Source organism: Emys orbicularis, chromosome 4, assembly GCF_028017835.1.
Source record: "Emys orbicularis isolate rEmyOrb1 chromosome 4, rEmyOrb1.hap1, whole genome shotgun sequence".
NCBI classification, from domain to species: Eukaryota; Metazoa; Chordata; order Testudines; family Emydidae; genus Emys; species Emys orbicularis.
The window spans coordinates 120,537,733-120,562,336 of NC_088686.1; the positions used below are offsets into that span (position 1 = coordinate 120,537,733).

The 24,604-nt window shown below is 43.3% G+C and overlaps 1 protein-coding gene across 1 annotated transcript; it reads left to right on the plus strand.

Moving 5' to 3' along the window:
* Positions 1–860: 860 nt before the first annotated feature.
* SPTY2D1 (SPT2 chromatin protein domain containing 1) lies at positions 861–24,455 on the plus strand. The gene is made up of 8 exons (XM_065402690.1): positions 861–1,035; positions 15,193–15,307; positions 15,949–17,062; positions 17,126–17,293; positions 17,330–17,781; positions 18,850–19,009; positions 21,937–22,014; positions 23,238–24,455. The coding sequence occupies exons 1-8, from the start codon at positions 976–978 to the stop codon at positions 23,332–23,334; spliced, it is 2,244 nt and encodes a 747-aa protein (XP_065258762.1). The 5' UTR covers positions 861–975; the 3' UTR covers positions 23,335–24,455.
* The last annotated feature ends 149 nt before the right edge of the window (positions 24,456–24,604 follow it).

The window sequence follows — 24,604 nt, forward strand, 5'->3', positions numbered from 1 at the left end:
GCTCCAGACTGCGGGTGCGAACGGCCGGCTGGTGATCTGCAAACGCAGGGAGGGAGGGAGCGATCTCTGCTGCAGGGGGAAGGAGGGGCTGTCTCTGGCTGTCGGAGCCCCATGTAAGTGGCACCATCCGGCCGGCCGCCCTGTTAGCCGCGCGCGCTCTGCATGGGGGGGAGGAAGTCCGGACATTTACAAATTCCCCCCGGACGCTATTTTTAGCTCTAAAATCCGGACATGTCTGGGGGAATCCGGACGAATGGTAACCCTAAATTAGTTTAGGAATATTTGGGGCTTGTTGTGCAGCTCTGAATCCCACCACTATCCCAGACTGCATCAGAGAGGGTATAGAGGCCTGAGTCTCTCCTCCCTGCATTTTTTGGGGGGGGAATGGTGGGGAGCAGGTACCACTGATTCCCCAATTCCCTGCATCCTGGGCAAGGGAGTGTAGCTCTGATTCCCCTCCCTTGCATCCTAAGGGCAGGGGTTGGGGAGGTGGAAGGATTGTTTAGCTGATTCCCACCTACTTGTACCCTGGTGGCAACCCTGATTCCCCCACCCTCCCCGCTCCTTGGGAGCGGAGCCAGAGCGCTGATCCCGCCCTGGGGACTGTCTAGAGCCCCGGCCTGATCCCGTCCCCGCCCTGCACCTCGGGGGCGGGGCCTAAAGCCCTGATTCCGTCTCCCTGCAGCTGGGAAGAGGTGGAGCCAGAAGAACCCGAGTCACGTGTTGTTGATGACACGTGTCCCAGGTACGGGGGGAAATGTGACGTTGGCCAGGAAGTGACGCATGAAGGTGGTGACGTGTACGAGGTCATATAAGACGTTGACTCGGCGCAGTCGTCGGCTGTGGGGGGGCCGGAAGTGGTCAGGGGGGAGTTGCAGCTGGAGTGAAGCCTCCTCAGCTGGGCGGTCTGGGGCCCGTCTCGCCGCCGGCCCGTCGCCTCCCGGAGCCGCAGAGCGGAGCCAGCCCCGGGCAGACATGGATTTCCGGGAGATCCTGATGGTGGCGTCTGAGCAGCAGGGGCTGAGCGCGGTGTCGGTGAGAGCGGGGGGGGGGGGGGGGCGCTGAGGAGGAAAAGGCCGGGGGAGGCTTTCGTGAGAGCTGGGGGGACCTGAGCTGGTAGGTGGGGCGAGTCGGGCAGGGGGGAGCTGGGAGGGGTGCGGGGGGCGCCGGGCCGGGCCGGGTCACTGCCAGCCAAGAGTCCGTTGTCAATTCCCTGGAACAGCGCGGCGGGCGCCTTTCCAGCCGCGGCTCTCAGCGCTATGGGAGCGGAGTGGGCTTCTCCTCGGCCTGCTCCGTCCAGCGGCCCGAAATGAGCCGCGCATTCCGGTGAAATGTTTGCAGGGAGCTGCAGTTACTGGGCTCCAGGTGGGATCATCCTTTTCGCTTGCGTTTAAAAGACAGTTGACGTTTGTTTCCAGTGTGGGACAAAGAGGCAGAAAGAAAGACCGTCCGGGAGCAGCGCACTTCCTAAGCAGCCCCGTAGATCTTTTCTAGCTTTGATCGCTGTGAAATGAAGGAGGCAGCTGTGGCAGGTGGAAGACTGCAGTGTGCTGGGATTAATTTCTTTTTTTCTATGTAAAACTTTTAAAACAAACTTAACGTCCGCCTTTGTTCGCTTTTACAACAAACGGAATAAAATCAGTTTTATGTGGCATTAATGTAGATTTGTGTATAAAATGAGCCAATTAATTGGTACGTGTGAAATCTGAAAGCAGGTAGGGGCAAGTGGCCTGGTGGTAGTACTGTGTTAGGTGGTTTGGATTTCCTGCTCCTGTCTCTGCTACCCTTGACTGGCAAGGGCTGAAATTACTTCTAACACAGTACAGTGTACCTGTTGGGGGGGGGCAAGGAACTTTTCTCATTTTTCAGCAGTGATCACTCCAGCTAGCTAAGGAAATTTACTGTTCCTAAATACTGTCGTGGTCTCGTCCATTCTTCAGTCAGAGCTTTGAGGTTCTCTTACCCTGGTAACATTTGATATCTTCATTTATCTTGGTGTAGATCTTGGGGTAGGGTGGAGGCATTTGTTTTTGGTATTAGTGATGAATCAGCAATTGCAGGAAAAACAGAACCTTTAACTTTTGTCTTGACAGGTAATTCATTTGCCTGTATGTTGTATTCTATCCCTAACACTTGATCTGTTTCTGTCTTGTAGTAGTTGGATGTCTTGCACCTTTAAAATTACATGTCTACTCAGTTTTCTCCTGCAGTTTTAATGGAATATTTGTATTTGCTTCCTATCCTAAATAGTTGCATGTTGTTACTATGCATTGTTGAAACGGCTCTCATGTTCCATATCAGAGGTTTTATACTAATTCAAGGGCCCAGTCCTGCTCCTGTTGCTTTGAATAAGTGTTTAGCCATAGCTGTTGTCTTCAAAGAAAGCCAGATCAGCAGGATTTACTTGCATGATTAACTTAATTGCAGAGTGAAAAAATGCATTTCAGGTGTACAGGAGTTGAGGCTTCCTTGTCTCCCTGCACTGATATAAGTGAAATTAGTGCAACTTCTGCTTGTAGGCAAGGCCATCTGTGTAGTGTGGAGAGCCTTAGGAAGGGTTGCTGTTCTCAGTGAGGTGTGTGGAGGGAACTCTGCTGTGTGGTCTTTTAGGTGCAGCTGCTAAGGTATAGGAGAGGCTATTTCTTGTGGGCTTCTGAAGATAGACATCTAAGGCACCCCTACCTGCTGTTGACTTCAAATGTAAGGGACAATGTGGTTTAGTGGGGTCTAGCAGAATAATTCCAGATTATAGAATTTACACATGCTATTGTCAGTTCTTTGCAAACCAGCAGGACAGTTAAGAATATTTTTTTAATTTTTTTCTTTTAGAAAAACGTAAGAAATTATGTGACATGAAGTTGTACAACTAAGGACTCTCACTATGCACTATGGAAAGTCAATTAAGTTATGGTTTCATATGCTAGGTAACGCTCCCCCGTCTGTGTATTCTCTGCAAATGTTTGTAATTTTATTTTTATTTAATTAGATACACAGTAATACAAGATGTTGTTTGTGTATGTCTGAGTTTATGAAAGCCATTTGTATGAAAGGTATACAATAAACCATACTTTTGCATCATACGTCATGTTAAATGTACCATACAGAGTAATTAGGAAAACTTCCTGGCATATAAACGCCACAAATTCACAGCTAGATTAGCGTCTTTCTTAACTGACTTATTCCCTGAATTTTACTCAAGGAAGGCTTATTTACTATAAATAAGTTTTTAGTACGTGAGTGTTAATGAAGACAATATGTTCCACTTCATGACAATGGGGAAAAAAACAGGATGCTGTGGATATGCATCTGATTTGTAGAAAAGTATATTTGTATTTTTTAGAACTAGTATGTGGTCTTTAAGTTAGACTGTATTGTAGTGCATGCTCATTAGGGTCATAGATAAAGTGTGCAACTTCACTGTAGCCTTTTCCTGACTTCTGCTGCTTTAACCTTAATGTTCTTGCAACATAGTATTTTGGGTGGAATAGTCATTGGCAATGAGATTTTTAAAACTGGAAAACGAAAGCAGGTTGCTCAGTGTTGTCACGGAGAGAGTGCAGAAAGGCTGGGTATTTGAGAAGGTCAATTTAAGGGCACTGGAAAGCTTGCTCTGCATTCATTGGCTTCAAGACTTGAGGACTCTGGGGTGGAGCTGGGGATGAGGGACTTGGGGTACGAGAGGGGGATCTGGGCTGGGATTGAGGGGTTCGGAGGGCAGGAGGAGGATCAGGGCAGTGGCAGGGGATTGGGGCACGGGGGGGACCTCAGGGGTGCAGGCTCCGCGTGATGCTTACCGCAAGCAGCTCCTGGAAGCATGTTCCCCCTCCTGCTCCGAGGCTTGGCCAGGCAGCTCTGTGCGTTGCCCCATCTGCAGGTGCCACCCCTGCAGCTCCCATTGGCTGGGAACTGCGGCCAATGGGAGCTGCAGGGGCGGTGCCTGCGGACGGGATGGTGCGCAGAGCCACCTGGCCAAGCCTCCACGTACTACGTAGGAGCCGGAGGGGGGTCGAACTGGAGGGGGGGATCTTGCCGGCTGCTTCCTGGGAGCTGCGCGGAGCAGGGCAAATCCCTGACCCCACTCCCCGGCGGGAGCTGAGGGCCAGATTAAATGGTCTGACAGGCTGGATGTGGCCGTAGTTTGCCCACCCCTGATCTAGAGCCTCTGAATCCCAGACTTTTGAACTCCAGGCAACAATTCAGAGAGGAGGGGCTGTAATTGGGTCTAGCATAGAGACAGCTTGGCCCCAATCTGGACCATAAATGGTTATTTTAAGAGGAGCAATTAAGGTGGAGTGGGAATGCTGAGGTTGGGCGAGCAGCCTGCCTTGGAACTGGAACAAAAACACTACTTTCAAGTTCATCAGCCAGAACATTTGATCAGTCATTCAACATCCTTTTCTGGGTGCATAAATGGTGTTGGTTCTACCTATATGTTTGAATTTAAATATGCTTTTAGTAGAAAAGGTTTATAATTGCTTCATCCTATTAAGTCTCTAAGGAGTTGCCCTTTGCTAGAAGCCAAAGTGGTGTTCTCCATCACTTATTTATATAAAAGGTTATCTGTGTGAAAGTTCACTAAATTTGTCATTATCAAAAGAAAAATATTTTTTTCAAAAGCAATTAAGCACTTTTGTCAATAATGTTTAGTTAAAAACAGTGATAGTATAACAAATTACAATTCCTGTTTGCCAACTGATGCTGCTACATGACTGGTGATTAGGTGGTCATCAAAAGCTTCAGTGGCGCAATAAGATTGCCAAAGACAGTCATAGACTGAACTAGGGTGACCAGATGACAAAGATGAAATATCGGGGGGGAGGGGGGCGGAGCCACAAAAAAAAAAGCCGGAGTGGAGCCGCCCTCTCCTCCTTCCTCCCCCCCCCCCGCTAGGTGGCAGTGGCACAGCCCCGTCTCCACTCAACTCTCAGCTCTGACCCCCGATACCCCCCCAGCTTCTCGCTCCCAGGCCCAGCCTGGGCTCCGAGCTGTGCAGCCGAGCCGCGCTCCGGGCCCCTCCTGCAGCTCCCAGGCTCCGTCGCCCCGGCCCCGCAGCAGAGGCTGCTCCGTTCCGCCCCGCCTGGGACACTCGCCCCTGCAGCCCCGGGTAGCCCCTCTCCGGCCATGGGGAACTCGGGGACCCACCTGGGCAGGGGGTGAACCAGGCAGCCGGCCCGGCCCCTCCCGGCAGGAGCGTGTCCACCCCACGCGTGTCTCCGCCCCCCCGGGCCCTGCCCGCTCCGTGCTGCCCCCAGACCCACCACGCTGCCCCGGGGGCTGCAGGGCTGGAGCAGCCTCCGCGCTGCGCTCCCGGCCATGGCCCGTGTGCAAACCTGGGAGGGAGGAGGAATGCCGCATGCTTGGGAAAGAGGCGGGGCCAGGGCGGGGATTTGGGGAGGGATCCAATGGGGGAAGGAGGGGGCGGGGGGAGGCAAGAGCCCATCTGGGCTCCGCCTGTGTGCCGGAGCGGAGGGCAAAATTGCTTGTTTGTCCCGTGTCCCGACCGAACATCAGTCGGGACACGGGACAAACAAGCAAATATCGGGACAGTCCCGATAAAATCGGGACGTCTGGTCACCCTAGACTGAACATCCAGCCAGACTGTCTTAAGGACTTAGCTAGAGATCAATTGGAGTGGTACTTGAGCTGCAAGCAGGCTGTCCCCCTTTGGAATTTGCATGCATGATGATGATGGTGAATGATAGTATTGCATCATGTCCCAGTAAAATCTTATACCTGTTCATCTCCCCATAGAAAACCAAGTTCAGAAATAATAAAAAGTGTTATAAGTAGTGGTTTAATTCAGAGAGTATTCCCAGTACAAGGTAAGAAGGGAAATGTTGGCTTTTTTAAAGAAAACTCCTTGTAAAGTTATCAGTAAATACAACCATGAGTATATACATCTGGGTAATGAGCTTATTAGGCAGATGTTGCCAAAGGTTTCCATAGCAGCTGCAGAAAAGTGATATGCCCCTTGTGGTGCAGCTGCAAGCACACTTTTACCTGTGTATTGTAGATATTATGCTGTACAGTGGTTTCAGTATTATATATTCAGTATTCAGCTCCAGCACAGGTTTCTAGTGTGAGCTTCGGCAGGTCACTTAGGCCCAGATCCTCGAAAGTATTTAGGCGCTTAACTTCCATCGATGCCAATGGAAGTTAGGAACCTGAATACCTTTCAGGATTTGGGCATTAGTACCTTGATCATGTACCATATTAATCAATGAGAGTTTTACCATTGACTTCAATGGGTGCAGGATTAAACTCTTGTCTCCATTTCCCCATTTGTGATAAGTGGAGACTTATCTACTTCACAGGGGTGTTCTTTGGCTTAATGGAGATAAAGTACTTTGAGATATTTGGAAGATACTATAAGTGCAAAATATTGTACATGCAAAATAAAATTACAAACATTTTAACACACACTTTGAGAATAGTTACAACCAAAATCACCTCTTTATCTAGTTCTGTTCTCTGACTGCTGCGAGGAACCTCTCATCAGTAACTGAAATGCTTAGGTGTTCAACCTTTTTTCATTTGCAGACCCCTAAAAAATTTCAAATGTAGATGTGGACCCCTTTGGAAATCTTAGACATAGTCTGTGGAGCCCCCAGGTTGAAAACCATTGTTCTATGGTAATGAAAACCTTTCATGGACCCCTTAGACATAGTCTTCAGACCCCAGATTGAAATCCACTGACAAGGGAGATCTCTTCTACTTCTGGTGAAGGGCCAATCCTTATGATAGAGAATTTATAAAACACAGCAATTAGAAACCTGAAAGAGAATAGGACTTAAATCTCATGTAGGTCACCCAAAACTGAAACAACTTTCCTCCAGACCTGCACTGATTGAAGAGGTTATTTTATGGTAAACCACACTTAGATATGTGGTAAGTGAGTAAATTGAACCATGTGGACTAATGCTGATGGATTTAAATGGCTGCAGTGCAAGTTGAATGCTGAAGAAGTAGCCTCCAGCAGAATTTGCAGACATGGATGTCAGTAACATGGGTTATATTGCATCATTATAAAAGCCCCTTCCCTATAAAATTTCTTTCTATGGCTGAGAAGTAGCACCAATGCACAAACAGCTAACAGAGCTTATAACCCAAAGTGTATACTTGAAAAAGGTTACGAGCAGCTGAAGACTCAAAAGACCTACTGGTGCTCATTGGAATGTGTATTACCTCCTCTCATGGGCAGTGGAAACTTTGGGCATGTTATTTCTGCATATGAAATACGAAGATGGGACATGATGTAGAGTAAAAACATGACACGCCTACCCGCAGTCAGTCCACACTTAGCGCTGGTCTACACTAGGGGCGGGGATCGACTTAAGATATGCAACTTCAGCTACGAGAATAGCGTAGCTGAAGTCAACGTGTTTAGGTTGACTTACCGCAGCGTCTTCACGGCGCTGAGTCAACTGCAGCCACTCCCCCGTCGACTCCGCTTGCACCTCTCGCCACGGTGGAGTACCGGAGTCGACAGACGAGCGCTCGGGGATCGATTTATCGCATCTAGAATAGACACGATAAATCGACCCCTGATAGATCGATGGTTACCTGCTGATCCGGTGAGTAGTGTAGACCTGCCCATACATGGGTTCATATAACTGTGTCTCACCTCATAAACCAGAGCCTAGAAATACCATCCTATTAGACCAGTGGTTCTTAACCTGGGGTGTGAGATGCCCTTTCTGGGTGGTGTGAGACATGCTAGATTTTTTGAGAAGGTAAATCATCGAAAACACAAATTAAGCACAGGCGTGTAAGTACAACTACTTTGTTTCATCAAACCTATGTATTTATTAACATTATACATTTTTTAACGATTACTGTAATATACAAACAAAAAATATATCTAGGTTTAAAGAACTGACCTACTTCAATGATTTTTGATAAGGGGTGCGAGAACATACTTTGATTTTTGATAAGGGGTGCGAGAACGTATTTTGATTTTTGATAAGGGGTGTGAGAACATATTTTGAGAACCAAACGGGTGCAGGCTGCAGTAAAGGTTAAGAACCACTGTATTAGACCAACTTCCATATGATAATGGGCAAGCCATAGGATGTGATATAAAATGCTGGTCTGGACTGAAGATTTTTTTTTTTTTTATTCTGAGCTTGATTTGCTTTCATAACTGAGATCTAGGGTCCGGCAGAGTTTGTGACCAAAATGTATGTAATATATGGAGATATGCCTATCTCATAGAACTGGAAGGGACCCTGAAAGGTCATCGAGTCCAGCTCCCTGCCTTCACTAGCAGGGCCAAGTACTGATTTTTGCCCCAGATCCCTAAGTGGCCGTTTCAAGGATTGAACTCACAACTGTGGGTTTAGCAGGCTAATGTTCAAACCACTGATCTATCCCTCCCCCCATCTGACTTTTCATTTTTTTTTAATTAATCTCTATTGCTATGTAAAAGACATAATCAAGGGAAATGACTATATGGAGGGAACAGTGAAACTTGCTATTGATAAATGTTGTCATGCATAAACAGAAAAATATTTTTCTGTGATCATTTTTGGCTACCGTAATCTTGGGTTTTATGAAAATAACATGTATAAAATGTTCAGACTGATTTTTTTAGTTGACCCTGTAAGCAAAGACATGCAAGACTGTTCAAGGAAATTTTCCAAATGAACATCAACTTTGAGGTTTTTGAATAGTTTACCTCAGTGGTTCTCAGCCATGAGTACGCGTACCCCTGGGGGTACACACAGGTTTTCCAGGGGGTACATCAACTCATCTAGATCAGTGGTTTTCAAACTTTTTTTTTCTGGCGACCCCGTTGAAGAAAATTGTTGATGTCCACGACCAAATGGAGCTGGGGATGAGGAGTTTGGGGTGAGGGAGGGGCTCAGGGCTGAGGCAGAGAGTTGGGGTGCGGGGGTGAGGGCTGCAGGGTGGGGCTGGGAATGAGGGCTTCAGGTTGTGGGAGGGGGTCAGGGCTCTGGGGTGGGGCTGGGGATAAGGGGTTTGAGGTGCAGGAGCGGGCTCCAGGTTTGGGGGGGGCTCAGTGCTGTCGCAGGGGGTTGAGGTGCAGGAGGGGGTCAGGGCTCTGGGCTGGGGGTGCAGGCTCTGGGCTGGGGCCGGGGATGAGGGGTTTGGGGTGCAGGAAGGGGCTCGGCTAGGGCAGGGGATTGGGGCAAGGGCTTACCTCTGGTGGCTCCTGGTCAGCGTCACAGCAGGGGTGCTAAGGCAGGCTTCCTGCCTGTCCTGGCACCGCGGCCCGCACTGTGCTGGTTCCTGGCCAATGGGAGTGTGGAGCCAGTGCTCGGGCGGGGGTAGCATGCCTGGGAGCCAGACCTGCTGCTGGCCGTTTCCAGGGCACAGTGCGGTATTGGAACAGGTAGGGACTAGCCTGCCTTAGCCGGGCAGCACCACGACAGGACTTTTAATGGCCCGGTTGGCAGTGCTGACCAAAGCCGCCGCGAACCAGTCCCTTCCATTCCGCGACCCAGTTCTGGGTCGTGACCCACGGTTTGAAAACCACTGATCTAGATATTTGTCTAGTTTTACAACAGGCTACATAAAAAGCACTAGCGAAGTCAGTACAAACTAAAATTTCATGCAGACAATGACTTGTTTATACCGCTCTGTATACTATACATTGAAATGTAAGTACACCGCTACCTCGGTATAACGCGACCCGATATAACACAAATTCGGATATAACGCGGTAAAGCAGTGCTCCGGGGGGGTGGGGCTGCGCACTCTGGTGGATCAAAGCAAGTTCAATATAACGCAGTTTCACCTATAATGCGGTAAGATTTTTTGGATCCTGAGGACAGCGTTATATCGAGGTAGAGGTGTACAATATTTATATTCCAATTTTTATTTTACAATTATGTGGTAAAAATGAGAAAGAAAGCAGTTTTTCAGTAATAGCATGCTGTGACACTTTTGTATTTTTATGTGTGATTTTGTAAACAAGTAGATTTTAAGTGAGGTGGAATTTGGGAATACGCAAGACAAGTCAGACTCCTGGAAGGGATAAAGTAGTCTGGAAAGGTTGAGAGCCACTGGTTTACCTTATTGGTCTGAATAGTGCTCAAATTGCTTTTTTGTTTTTTTCAGTTTTAAAAATTGTTTTTAGCTATTCCAATTGTATTTTATCCTTCATGTTTTCTATGATTATGGTTGAGAGATTACAACTGTTTTTAAAAATTAATAAACTTGTGCTACTAACACCTTAAATTAATAACTAGGAGTAATTTTTGAAACTTTTCACTCTTCTTCTACCTTGTTTACCTTTTGCATTTCATTCATCTTGTTCAGCCAAAATAGACTGTTTCTGGTTTTCAGAATGCCACTGTTGAGTTGGAGACAGTGCAAGGGAATGGTTAAAATGAAACAAACCATTCATTCTAATTTTTTCAAGTTATGAAACATTTCTATTAATATTGGATTTTGTAATAACTTTAATAAAGCTAAATTTTCAGCTTGAACTACCTGACTCTTTAGTATCAGCACCAGAGGACCTGTCCCTGAATCAAGATCTTATAGTTTGCTTTGTAGAGATAAGGTGCTATGTTAAGAAGGTAATTTAAAACCAAAAAAAGTTTTGGCCATAATCATTAAGCAGCCATATTTATGAGCTGCAACTTTGACACTTCTAGCTCCTGCTAGCCAAGGCATTGTAATATTTTCACCAGAATCACCAATATGGTAGTCTAACATTTATTACTTGTCATCCACCAGGTTAAGCCCAGTAGATCCCAGATCTTTAGCTTTTTAAATAAATCACAGGTTTTTTTCCAGCATAGAGAAAATTCTGCTGGTTTGATGGTCTAGTTGTAGCTCAGAGTGGTATGTAGAGTGCTTAACCGTGGGACTCCAGTGCAGTCACTCATTCCGGGGCAAAGAAGGTCTGAAAACACTTAGTCCTTGAGCATCTCCTCTGCTTTGTTCTGGAACACAATGAGCCAATTTCAGAGGGAGCCACATGCAGCTTGCCTGTGGCTGGTAGGGGTTGGTTGGCTGTGGGCAAAATTCAGCGAGGATGAGGTAAAAATTAGCATCCTCTGAGCATGGAAGAGCCTCGGAGGAGGATGGTGGGGAAGAGAATATCTTCTAACAATAAAGCTCATTAGTGGGATGAATAATTTTTTCAATACTTTAAGGCACACAATGTACAGTTGAGGAAAGGCGCTTCCAACGCCCAGAGGATGAGCCTCGAAAACGTATCTTGTATTTTGTGAGAAAGCAAAGCCAATGTGGTACATTTCAGCAATATTTAGCCATGGAACTGCTATCTGTTGCTACCCTGAGAGATAATCAGTGTTTACAGTTTGAGAAGCACACTGTTCCAGAATAGCTTGACCTGCTCTTTTCTAAAGGCTGTTTTTCCATTCCTTTGACAAACTTTCTGATAACTGTGTGAAACTTGATTGGTGTAGCTGCTGCTTACTTGATAAAAAGTAGAATGTTCATGCGTATCTTGTCGGTCATTCCAGGAAACTGATGTTGGAGTAGCTCACAGTTTAGAGTAATCATTGTGTGGATGGTTCTGGAACAGCTTTGTGCTTCAGACCAACTGTTCATTTTTTAAATAGAGCTAAACTTATAAACCTGTTCTGGTTACTCATTTCACAGTGCTTACAAACAGAGTTTGAAGAAAATACTTTTTGGAACAGAACTAGTGGTTCATAACATGAGAAATACTGTAAATAATTTGAGCAGTGTTTGGTAGCTGCATCTTCAAGATCAAATAGAAATTACATTTAGAAAGCTTCCTTGACTGGGAAAGACTCATTTAAAATATATTACTATATACTCTTGTACAAGTTCACACACAAATGGTGTTGAGAGGGATTGCTTGTAATGCTGCTTATTCACCAGAAAGCAGTGTATTTTGCTGCATTATAATACAGTGCTCAAAAATGCTTCTCTAACACTTAATTTCTTTATAAGCCTTTCTAATGTGATAGATCATTCTGCATTTGGCCCTGCTATATGTAAAGCATTTTTTGCCAAGAGGTCCTCTTGTACAAAACTCTAAAACAAAATTTCTATTTTGTACATTCATTATTTTTTAAAATCATTTGTAGAAATTGAATGATAAATTTTCAAATGTAAATTTACTGTTGGTGAAATGTATTATCAGCTTTAGGAATGAAATCATTCACAGAGCAAGAATATAACCGGTAATAGCAGTGCAGAGTTCTCTAAACTGCTCACCAGTGTGCGTCAACCTTGTTCTGGAAGGATCTCTTCTAAGAATGAGAGGGTAGTTCAGTCTTTGTCCTTTCAGTCTTTGTCCTTTCAGTCTTAGGTCTAACATCTGAAACTGTCAACAAAAAGCTCAGTCTTGATGATGTGTAAATACACCTCTACCCCGATATAACGCGACCTGATATAACACGGGTTAACATATAGCGTGGTAACCCCGGGGCTTCGGCAGCGGGGCTTGGGCGGCGCTTTAAAGGGCCCTGGGCTCCGGCTGCTGCGGGGAGTCCTGGGCCCTTTAAATCACCGCTGGAGCCCTGCTGCTGCTACCCTCGGGGCTCCGGCAGCGGGGCTCGGGCGGTGATTTAAAGGGCCCGGGGCTCCAGCTGCTGCGGGGAGCCCCGGGCCCTATAAATCACCGCTGGAGCCCTGCCGCCGCTATCCCGGGGCTCCGGCAGCGGGGCTTGGGTGGCGATTTAAAGGGCCCGGGGCTCTTTAAATCACCACTGGAGCCCTGTCGCCGCTACCTCGATATAATGGGGTTTCACCTATAACGCAGTACGGATTTTTGGCTCCCCACGACCGCCTTATATTGGGGTAGAGGTGTATCTGTCCCATAAGAGCTGGATTGAAGGTGCCAACATTTCCCATAGACCTCTGAAGAATTGTTATATGGCAGTATTTTCACCCACTACAAACATGGGTTGGATTTGAACCAAAAACCCAGATGTGGAAAACTTCATATCCCAATTCAGATCCCCTGAACTGTTTAGTTCCCCGGACATTTTATTTTGTACCCAATAGGAAAGTTCAACTAACAACAAAACTGCTATTGGTGCCTTTCGAATGAAGGGCCCAACCCTGGAAATCTTTACTGTCTCTAGTTGTCATTACTAAGATGATTAGTCCCACTGATTTCAATTGCAAGTGCAAAGGATTGTTGTTTGTGTGAGTTAACTACTCAAAGGCGTAAGGGATTTGCAAGAAGTCCTCAGATTGTGAAGATACATTTTATGCATAGACACATCTATCAGTAGATACATTCAGGTTGTAGAAAGCTCGTAAACTTGATGCTGAATGTCAAGTTTTGCTACTGAAATGAGATTGTGGTTTTTTTAGTTTTGCTTTAGCAATTTCAGGAATTACTAAAAGGCAACTTTTAAACAGCTGCTACAGGAGCCTTGCAGCTGGTGTTCTAAGAACCAGTTTTGGCTTAGCGCTTAGTAGAAATAATCTTCTGAACCTTGAATCTTAGTAAACATATTTGTTTTAACACATGCTCATATTTTTATATAAAACATTCAAAGCATTTGTGTTGGTATGTTGCAGTCTTCATCAGAAATTAGAGCTAAAAAACTCCAATTGGACATATACTTAAACTGGTTAGCAGTGTAATTTTACACATACTTTTCTTCCTCCTACGTATTTGGGCATAGATTTCTTTTTCCAGATGTTACCCAGTACAATGATTTCTTAAATTAAGTGTCTTGGTGGTGATATTTGTTGAATGAGACTAGCCACCCCAGTGATGGTGTGTTTCAGCATGCTGCCAGCTGTAGGAATACTTATGGCAGGATTTCAGCTCACTTCCCCCAGGCAATTCTTTCAAATGAGGGAAATCTCAAAATTTTACAGAGCGATTTAGTTTCACCTAGCAGTCCAATTAGCTAAAGGCTTTTGTTTATTAGCAGAAAGGAAGATGTACACTTTCTAAAATTACCTTTCTTTTCTTTGGGTTCTCCCAGCTGCTTTTGGATTTAACTAATTTCCCCTATTTCAGTTATCTTATCCATTGTCACCTTTGTTTCCTTCTCTAACCCTTTTTAGTTTGAAATGTGTCTTTTATATAAGGGAAGAAGTTCCAGTAATCCCCTAGTCTCTCCTTTTTACTTCTTCCACTCCTTGGAAGTTCTGTGTGATATTAACCACGTAAGCCTTGAACTGAAATAACATCAGTTTCACACCTTTAATTATGTCAGAGCAAATCTTTGTGTGGACACACATTTTGGATTAAGAGTATCCTATTTGGATGTAATGTAAATTGATTTTTTTACCAAATGAAATTACATCCAAAGAAATTACTCTTAATCTGACATTAGGGTCCACACACAGACTTGCATCAAAAATAACTAATCGTATAAAATAGAGCCAACGTAGTTATATTGATTCCAGTTTGTATGCAGGCACGGCAGACAAGGAAGGCCGGATGAAGCCTGTAAACTCTTTCTATCTGGAAAGGGGGAGTCATCCAAGAATGAGGTGTATTACCTCACTCTCCAGACAAAGGCTTGTGTTGTGTGTGGTACTCCTTTCCCCTACTGGGCCGGAGAGTGTAGAGCTGCATCTGGGTCCATTCTAATGGCTGTTTCTACTAGACCACTGGTGTAGCTATTGCACATGTTGTCAATCTCCCCTCCTTTTCTCCCTTTTTTTTCCTCTTCATCCCTTCTGATTTTCTTCTGTCCTCTCTTTTGGTCCATTTCCTCCTTTCTGGTTCCTTGTCCATTTTATACCCAGAATGGCTCCTTTGCCGCGGTTTTGTACATAGGGCCTGTTCCTGTGCAATGCTGGGCCGCCTCATTTCTTGTTGAAGTCTGTTGCTTAATGAATATTGCCTTTCATTGTTAACATATTTAAAGCCAGATAAATCCCTGTTACTAAGGCTTTGTCTACACTAGCACTTTTGTCAGCAAAACTTTTGTCGGTCAGGGGTCTGAAAAAGCACACCCGTGACTGACATACATTTCACCGACAAAAGCACCAGCGTGACCAGCGCGATGTTGGCAGGCGAGCGACTCCTGCCGACATAGCTACCGCTGTTCATTGGGGGTGGTTTAATTATGCCAGCAGAAGAGAGGCCGCATAAGAGACTTTACAGCGGCGCAGGTGCAGTGGTACAGCTGTCCGTAGTGTAGGCAGCCTAAACTTCTCATTGATTGTGATTTTCCCATTTAGTAAAAACAGCTATATATATTAAAACCTTTGTTTTCTTCTGATCGATTTGCTTTCTCTTTGCAGAAAAGATACAGTTTGGCAGTAGGCCCTCCCAAAAAAGATCCAAAAGTCAAGGGTGTCCATTCTGCAGCAGTGCAAGCTTTTCTGAGACGGAAAGAAGAAGAAAGTAGGGGAAAAGGTATCTGTTAAAGTTGTTCTGAGTATTCCCTACTGGAGAAGAACTTCTTCAGTGACTCTCTTTGGGACATTTTTACTCTACTCCTTACGTGCCTTTGAATATAATTGTTATAGATCCCCACTCTTCGGAATGTCCTTACATAATTGCTGCGGAGTCAGAACCCACTGTAGAGCAATGATCCTCAGAGCTGCGCGCATTCTCCTTTGTGAATCCAAATGTTTGCTCAGCAGCACTTCTGCACTCGCTATCAAAGCAGCCAGAAAGGACTAATAGCATGAACCAGGAGCGGGCACAAGGAATTGTTCTGAACTTTTGTACAGCTTTTAATATTGAAAAAAATGTATTTAACAGTGTCTGAAAGTGACAAAAAGCCATGATTCCTGTCTTTATATCACAACATTGTGCCTTTAAAAATTAGATATGCTAACCTCATCTGGATTAATTTTAAATCTTTTGGCTACAGACTTTATTCAAACCATTGGTGTTTTAAAGTTGTGTGTATGTTCCCTATAGTTGTTGTTGTTCAGACTGAACTGTAGCCATGTTCTTCATAATATTTACTTAATCCCTCTGGAATTCTTCATCTCCAGAAATTTAGATTAGACGTGACTGAAAAATCTTTTCCTGATATTCTTTTACAGAACTAGAGGCAAAAAGGAAGAAGGAGGAACTTCTAGCTAAGCGTATTGAACTGAAACATGACCGAAAAGCAAGAGCTATGGCTTCACGGACAAAGGACAACTTTTATGGCTATAATGGCATTCCTATTGAAGAGAAGCCTAAAAAGAGGCAGACTTGTGAAAATGTCGATCGATGCACAGATGCAGAATATATGACAGAAGATGAGGCAGAGCAATTTGAATACAGTCAGACTGAATCTGAGCATGAACCGGAGGAATATGAAGAGAAACCATCCAAAGCTGCAGTGAAACCAAAGGCACCTCCCAAAAGTGCCCCTACCCCTATGAACTTTGTAGATCTTCTGAGGCTGGCTGAAAAAAAACAGTATGAACCAGTAGAAATAAAAGTAGTGAAAAAGACAGAAGAAAGGCCAAGAACAGCAGAAGAATTGAGAGAGAGAGAATTTTTGGACCGGAAAATCAAAAAAGGGGAAATCCAGAAAGAGAAAAAAAAACCTGAAAAAGAGATTAAGAATGTAACTGCATCAAGTTCTTCAAATAAAGTGTTTTCTCATAAAGACTTTATAAATGCAAAACTTAGCAAAAACTCAGTGGATAAACATTTCTCTTCAAAAGGTAGTTTCCCCTCTCAGTGTGGTGCTGATAAGAAATCCAGTGGGCCTGTGTTTAGCGACAAACATGCAAGGTCATCATCTTCCTCCAAATCCAGTCAAGTGGAAAAAGCAAAAGTTACACAAAATGGATCTTTAAAAAGCTCATCGAGTGGCATCCATAGTAAATCTTCAGTCAATGGAGTAGGAAAATTTGGGTCAAGCGCTCATACACCAAACTCAAAAGCACCTGCTAATGGGGCTCAGAAACTACAATCTGTTAAAGAACTTAGTCTGAAAAAATCTACTTCTGTCCATACAAAACTGGGTAGTGCAACACCCCCTCAGCATGAAATAGTTAAAAATTCCAGCTCTGGGCGGCCGGGGGGCAGTGCGGGGTCGGGCGGGCCCGGGCGGCCGGGGGGCAGTGCGGGGTCGGGCGGGCCCGGGCGGCCGGGGGGCAGTGCGGGGTCGGGCGGGCCCGGGCGGCCGGGCGGCAGTGCGGGGTCGGGCGGGCCCGGGCGGCCGGGCGGCAGTGCGGGGTCGGGCGGGCCCGGGCGGCCGGGCGGCAGTGCGGGGTCGGGCAGACCGCCCAGCAGTGCGGAGACGGGTGGGCCCGGGCGGCCGGGGAGCAGTGTGGGGACAGGTAGGCTGGGGAGCAGTGCGGGAATGGGCGGGCCCGGGAGGCTGCCCAGCAGTGCAGGAACAGGCGGGCCTGGTAGGCCGGGGAGCAGTGCTGGAATGGGTGGGCCCGGGCGGCTGCCCAGCTGTTCGGGGACAGGCGGGCCCAGGAGGCTGCCCAGCAGTGCAGGAACAGGTGGGCCGGGGCGGCCAGGGAGCAGTGCGGGGATGGGCAGGCCGGGGAGCAGTTCGGGGATGGGCGGGCCCGGGCGGCTGTCCAGCAGTGCGGGGACGGGCGGGCCCGGGTGGCCGGGGAGCAGTGCGGGAATGGGCAGGCCGGGAAGCAGTGTGGGGATGGGTGGGCCCGGGCGGCCAGGGAGCAGTGTGGGGATGGGTGGGCCTGGGCGGCCAGGGAGCAGTGCGAGGACAGGACCTGGAAAGTCAGTCAATTCAAGCGTGGAACCTGGGCGACCAGGCAGCGGCTCAGCTGCACCTCCAAAACCTAAGTGCACTGTTGTATCAGAAACAATCTCATCTAAAAATTTAGTCTCCAGACCAAGTAATGTACCAATGAATGGAACGAGACCTCCTCCAGGGCATAGACCAGTGTTTCATCCACAAGGTATGCTGTTTTCAGCAAATAATGTTTTGTGTTACAAATATGTTTCATGCATTACTTGTTCCACATTTCTGAGGTTGAAGTTGATCAGAATTGCCAGCGAGTTGTAGATAGATTTTTCTAAGTGTATCTGATAGCCAGAGTTGCATTCTGAAGAATGCCACTAAATAGCAGTATGACTTTTTCTCTCCCCTTGCCACTCATTGCAATATTTCTTTCCTTTTCACCGAACACTTACACCCAAGAAAATAAGATCCTTGGGTGGGTGAGATCTTTTCCAGGGAAAGAGAGAGAACAAAATTAATAAATAGAAAGGAAGGAGGGAGGAGTCCAACTAACCAAAAAAAATGTAATTAGGTCTTTTCAGGTAACTTTTATAAACACGAGCTGCTTTTTAAGGGTAGGTGGGTGAGTAGCCAAAGGGGAGAGAAATGAAGGATTCCTGAGGCCAGGTGTCATTTAAAATTGTGATTAATTAAATTTTAATAGTGCCTTCTGTTCAAGGATCTCAAAGCACTTCATAAACATTAGGCCCCACAACAAACCTGTGAAGTATGCTTAGTAAGTGTTGTCTGGATTTACTCTACCCTATTGGCATGGGGAAGTGAAGTTTAAGAAAAAAGTCTTTGTAGTTGTAAATAGGATAGCACTTTTACAAACCAGTGTATTTGAAATTCCATGGTTGAGCAAGTATGCAGGCATAAATTTACCTTTCATTCTGGCAGTTCCTCTGGGATGCAGTTGACTGTAATGATGGGAAACTTGGCTTGTACGTGTAGCTTAGAGGAAATATTTCCTCTTGCTGAGACTCTTGGAATGTCCAAATCAGTTTTATTTTTATTTTTTTAAAAACTCAGTCTTGCGGCCCAGAGCTGCAAATTGTACTCCAAATCATAGATATACCTGCACAGAGTCCAGTGAAATCATGTGTTTATCAAGGAGAAAAAAAGGGGAGAGAAGTAATGGGGAGAAGCATAAATAGAAAAATAATAATAATAATTTCAGTAGTGAAGATTATTTTGTGACAGATGGGTTACAGAAGTTGTAAATATTTTTACTCTTTCTCTTTAGGTCTTCCAAGGCCTTCTCTTCCACCTATAAGTTATAAAAGGCAAATAGAAGATGATGAGGAATATGACTCTGAAATGGACGATTTCATTGATGATGAAGGGCAACCCCAGGAAGAAATATCAAAACATATTCGAGAAATATTTGGCTATGATCGGAATAAGTAAGAGAAATTAAGATGTAACAATATTTTCATGTCCTACATTAATTTTGTTTGACCAGCTCTTTTCTTCTGAAACTGTTAAACACTTAAAGTGTTGCACCCAACATAGGGGAATTCTTTATTAGAGCTTCTTCTAACAGGCTAGAACTGATCACAGAACTAAAAATTAATGGTAGCTTAGTTACAAGTGATCATGACTTGATCACATTTAAAATGTGCAAACAGAAGAAAGTCCAAACCAGTAGTATATATATACTTGATGCTTTAACAGAGCCAACTTTACAAAGCTGAAAACAATTATGAGCCAAATCAGCTGGAAGGAAGAATTTAATCAGAAAAAATGTGAATGATAATTGAGGATCATTTAAAAACATCTTACTAAATGCTCCAAAATCCACAATCCACCAACTGAGGTGGAAGGTCATGGTGGTTAAAAAAAACAATCTGATTTAGAGGGGAAGTGAAGGCAACTATAAAAATATATATATAACAAATGGAAGAAAGGAGATGTTGACATTGATGAATATAAATTGAAAGTTAGGAATTGTAGAAAATTGATAATGAAAGCAAAGGGACACAAGGAAAAATCTATAGCAAGCAGAATTAAGGACAATAAGAAGGACTTTTTAAAATATGTTGGAAACAAAAAGAATCCTGACAATGTTATTGGTCTGTTACTAGATGGAAATGGTAGAATTATCAATAATCAGAAAAGACAGAAGGGTTCAATAAATATTCTTGTTCTGTATTTGGGGGGGAAACAGATGATATAGTCTAATCACATGGTGATTACGCGCTTTCCATTCCACAAGTATTTCTGGAGGGTGTTAAGCTACTAAAGAAGCTACTAAAGTTGGACATTTTTAAATCATCAGGTCCAGATAACTACCATCCAAGATTTTTAAAAAAGCTTGCTAAGGAGTTCACTGGACTGTTAATGTTGATTTTCAATAAGTCTTGGAGCACTGGGGAAGTTCCAGAAGATGAGGAGAAAGCTGATAATGTGTCAAGTTTTAAAAAGGGTAAATGGGATGTCCTGGGTAATTATAGGACTGGCAGCCTGATGTGAGTCCCAGGCAAGATAGTGGAGTGGGTGATATGGGTCTCGATTAACAAATACTTAAAGGAGGGTAATGTAATTAATGCAAATCAACATGGCTTTATGGAAGATAGATCCTATCAAACTGACTTGATATCTTTTTTTTTCTAGAGATTACAAGTTTGGTTGATAAAAGTAATAGTGTTGCATAATATATTTAGACTTCTGTAAGGTATTTGACTTGGTACTGCATGACATTTTGATTAAAAAACTAGAATGATCTAAAATTTGGTGGTAATGAAACATAAATTACAAAATTATCAATTCTTTGAGTCGCCATATGTGATAACTGACAATACGTATTTCCAGCCCTGTGGTATTTAATGCTTTATCATAGAATAGAATATTAGGGTTGGAAGGGACCTCAGGAGGTCATCTAGTCCAACCCCCTGCTCAAAGCAGGACCAATCCCCAGACAGTTTTTTACCGCAGTTCCCTAAATGTCCCCTTCAAGGATTGAATTCACAACCCTGGGTTTAGCAGGCCAATGCTCAAACCACTGAGCTATCCCTCCTGCCCTTTGGAATGCTTTCTATGGAAGCCTGTAATATTTCACAGTCTCTTCTAAATATTTATACTATATTCAACATTATAGTATCTTGTTGCCTAAGTGTGAAGCTGTGTAGCTAGCTCTTCAATTTGTGTTAACTGTTCTGTCAGAGAGTCAAACTTCTGATATATTTGTTACATAGAGCAATTAACATATGCACACACTGACCCAGAAATGAAACCTTTTATTTGCCTCATTTCATACTCTGCCTCCTTTCTTAAGGTATATTTTTAAACTTAATGATATTTCAAAAACCTCAGTTTTTCTTGATAAAACAATATTTTCTTTAACAGTGTGGCAACCCTAATAGAGCTGCCATGTAAGCATAACCCACCGTATGAATTAATTAGTGTGAATAGTGTCAAGTGAACATTTTTGACCTGAAGATTTGTGAAGCAGAAGCATTACCCTCTTCTGCTTGCAATTGTTCTTTCACAGCTGTCTTGCCAATCAGTATAGCTGTCATTAAAATATCATGACAGTTCAACCACAAGAGGTGACACCCTCAAACTGTTGAATTGTGTGAAGGAGGAAGCAGTTGCCTACTTTGTTTCTACTTGACTTTCATTTGTCTTTTTTTTTTTTTTTTTTTTTTGGGTGGATGGGAAGGAAGGTGGGTAACTAAACAGTCCAAAGTCCCAGGTGAGGAAAAGAGCAAAACTATTCAAATAAGAGATTAAAAAAACCTGGCATACTGTCAAGAGCTTTTCTTTTACAATGTTGGGCTAGTGGCTCAAAGACTAAATCATATGGATACATTTGTTATTTTCTAATGAAGAATACTAGGAAGGATTTCAGCCTTTTCCATATTTTGCTGTTATGGACACCTGGACCTTCAACAGCAGGTCTGATATAGAATCATAGAATATCAGGGTTGGAAGGGACCTCAGGAGGTCATGTAGTCCAACCCCCTGCTCAAAGCAGGACCAATTCCCAACTAAATCATCCCAGCCATATAGTTAGCACTGCAACAGAAACGAAACAGAATGAGCCATATCAAGTATCAGGTGTGCTGCATAGGACAGGACACGCTTTCTGTAATTCACTATTGAACGTGGGTTAACAAATACTCGGTTAAGTAAGTTAAAGTATGCTTATTATTCAGCGGGTTAAAACTTGAGTTTAATTTTTTGGAGAAATGTAATAGGGTATAAATCAGGATAATCTTTTATTTTAAAAAATCTTGCCTATTCTTAATTCAACCATATGTATTAGTGTTGATTAGCGCTAATTTTTGTTTTTCATTATATTGGATTAAATATAAGTATTTGCTTTCAGATATAAAGATGAAAGTGATTATGCCTTACGTTACATGGAGAGCAGCTGGAAAGAGCAACAAAAAGAGGAAGCCAGGAGGTATGAATTAGATTTAAGTTTTGTTAGTAAGAATTTTCTTCTGCTTACTACTAGAACCTTTGTCATGCAGCTGAGTTAAAATGGACATTTGCCAGGTGAAATTTGGTCCTAAATATAAGCTTTGTGAAAACGGGCTTACATAAAACTTAAGGCCAAATATCTTCCATAAGTGTCTTATAGTTCCAGTCAAAAAATGTTAACAAACCTTGCGGTTTATCATTTAGATATTGTAGAATTTTGCTAATTCTTGAGAGCTGGGGAAAGGAATTGACTAGTAAATGCATATATAAACATCGTCCAGACACAAAAATGCAAAATATAGTAGTAATAAAATAATGAAAAATAAAGCAGATTTTTGAATTTCAGTCATTCATCTCTGGGGCCGCTCTTTAGTGGCAATATATGACACAGGCCAACAGTCTGTAATAGATTTTTATCATCTGCATGGTTTGAAGGTGAATGTGGTGCAGTTATAAAATCTACTCAGTGTTTTACCCCAGCTACTGAGTACTGGGGCTCAAACATAGAGACAGAGTTGCGCAAGATTCCTGTTTCCTTATTGGGCCTTTTCGTTGTTCTTTAAAAGATGTGTTAAGTATTGCATACTTGCAACTTCTCACCAAGGTTGGCCAGTAGGTCTTGATTGCTTCCCCAGGTACAGCTACTCTTCTCACAAAGTTAGTCAGCCTGCAATATGGAGTTACGGGGACCAACTGTCCAATCGATTACTTGAATGCTGCACAGCAGCTGCTCTTCACCAGATTGTGTGATTGGGACCATGAAACAAGGGTTTTTCAGTGTTGATCACCTGGCTCCCTGTTCAACTGAAAAACCTGTTTCTGAAGGTTTAGATGCTCCCCTTAAAAGTCTAAGGAAAGAGTTGTATTAATTGTAAAGCACCTGTGCAAAATATCTTTTTCTCTCTACCCCAAAATGCTTTTAACCAAATATCCTAGGCTTGTTATGCATCCTTCAAGTGGAGAGAGATCTTTCTAAACCAACAAACCTAAAATTCTGGGTACAATGCAGCTTTCATTTTAAAAGAAAAATATCTTATGCCAAACTTCAAATATTTGAATACTTGGTGTATTTATTACTTTAAGTTAAACTCTAAATTTGGGTTAGTTAATTTTTCTACATGAAAAGAAGAGCAGGAGTTGTACACATTAATGTCTCCTGGGCAGCAGTGTGTAAAGGATTTGCTATCTTCTCTTATTTGGCAGTTTGAGACTTGGTGTCCAAGAAGACCTAGAAGAGCTGAGACGTGAAGAGGAGGAATTGAAACGTAAGAGGCAGGCAAAGAAGCTGAGGACACGTTAACTGATTTACAGTGGTTTTATTCTGTTTTTCTACTATCCTGGTCACCCCTTTGCCTCAATATTTCAGCTCCTCTTATAGTATAACTTTAGTTTTTATTTGCTTATTGGTGAGCAAGAAAATATGTAAAGGGAGGAGAGGGCATAGAAAAACATGGCTTTAGTTTGACCCTAAAATATTTATTTTTAATACTTGCCAGGGTTAATTTTTTACAAAAAGAAACTAATGCAGATTTTTGGAATAAAAGCTATTAATGAATGTTTCCATTGACTAAATTAGTTCAAAATGCCAGCAGAAATATTGCCTAACTATGCACTGGCTTGCAAGATTTATGTGGGCCCATACACCAGTAAATCAGACTTGCATTCTTCATTTGACATGTGGGGGGGAAAAAGATGAATGCCATTTATGTTCCTTAGTTATTTTTGAGAGATAAAAGTACTGCTTTGTGTCTTAAATCTCCTGAATTAGGATCCCTCAAAATATTGAAATATCATCTTCTGTTCAAAACAGCTTGGTTGTAAATTTCAGCCATTGCCAGTAATGTTTAAAGCAATAAAATGATATGTTTTTCTGATTTGAGAACCTTGTGTCCTAACAAAAATAGTAATTAAACAAACAGAAGAACCTTTGATTTCTAAAAAATGCTTGTCAATCATTATACCTTGCATTTAGCAGTGTGACCAAGTTTACATTGGCGTTTTTTATGTCTGGAATGTCAATGCCAACCGATTTCAGTAAAACACAAATAAACATTTTTCCTGGAAAATAGGAATTTGCAACGTTTGTATATAACTAGTGCTTTTTAGCTCAAGCAAATGCTTAGGAATTTTTTTCTGCCCTGTAAATCTTAAAATTGATCTTAGTTTCATCTGTTTTTACACATTGAGTGTACAGTACACTTTTTTGTTTTCTCTTGTATTAAAAATCAGGTTTTTTTTAAATATGAAGCAGTTATTTATGCAAGCAGTTCCAAAGTCTGGAAGAGTACATTAGAATGAAGTTGTGTGAAATACAGAATTTTCAGATATTTTTTTATGATCAAGCCAAGATGCATTTGCAATTCCTCTGTGATATCAAATAACTTTGCAGTTGTCATGCTGAATTTAACTAGTGAATACTTCTGATTTAATTTTAGCGAACCAAAAATTTAAATGTAATGTGTATCAAGAGAGTTCCGCCCTCTATTTTGATGCCCATATTGCACCTTTATTTCAAGCTATGCACTACAAAGATAAGTTTCCTCTCAGTAAATAAGCTTGTAAACAGTAGG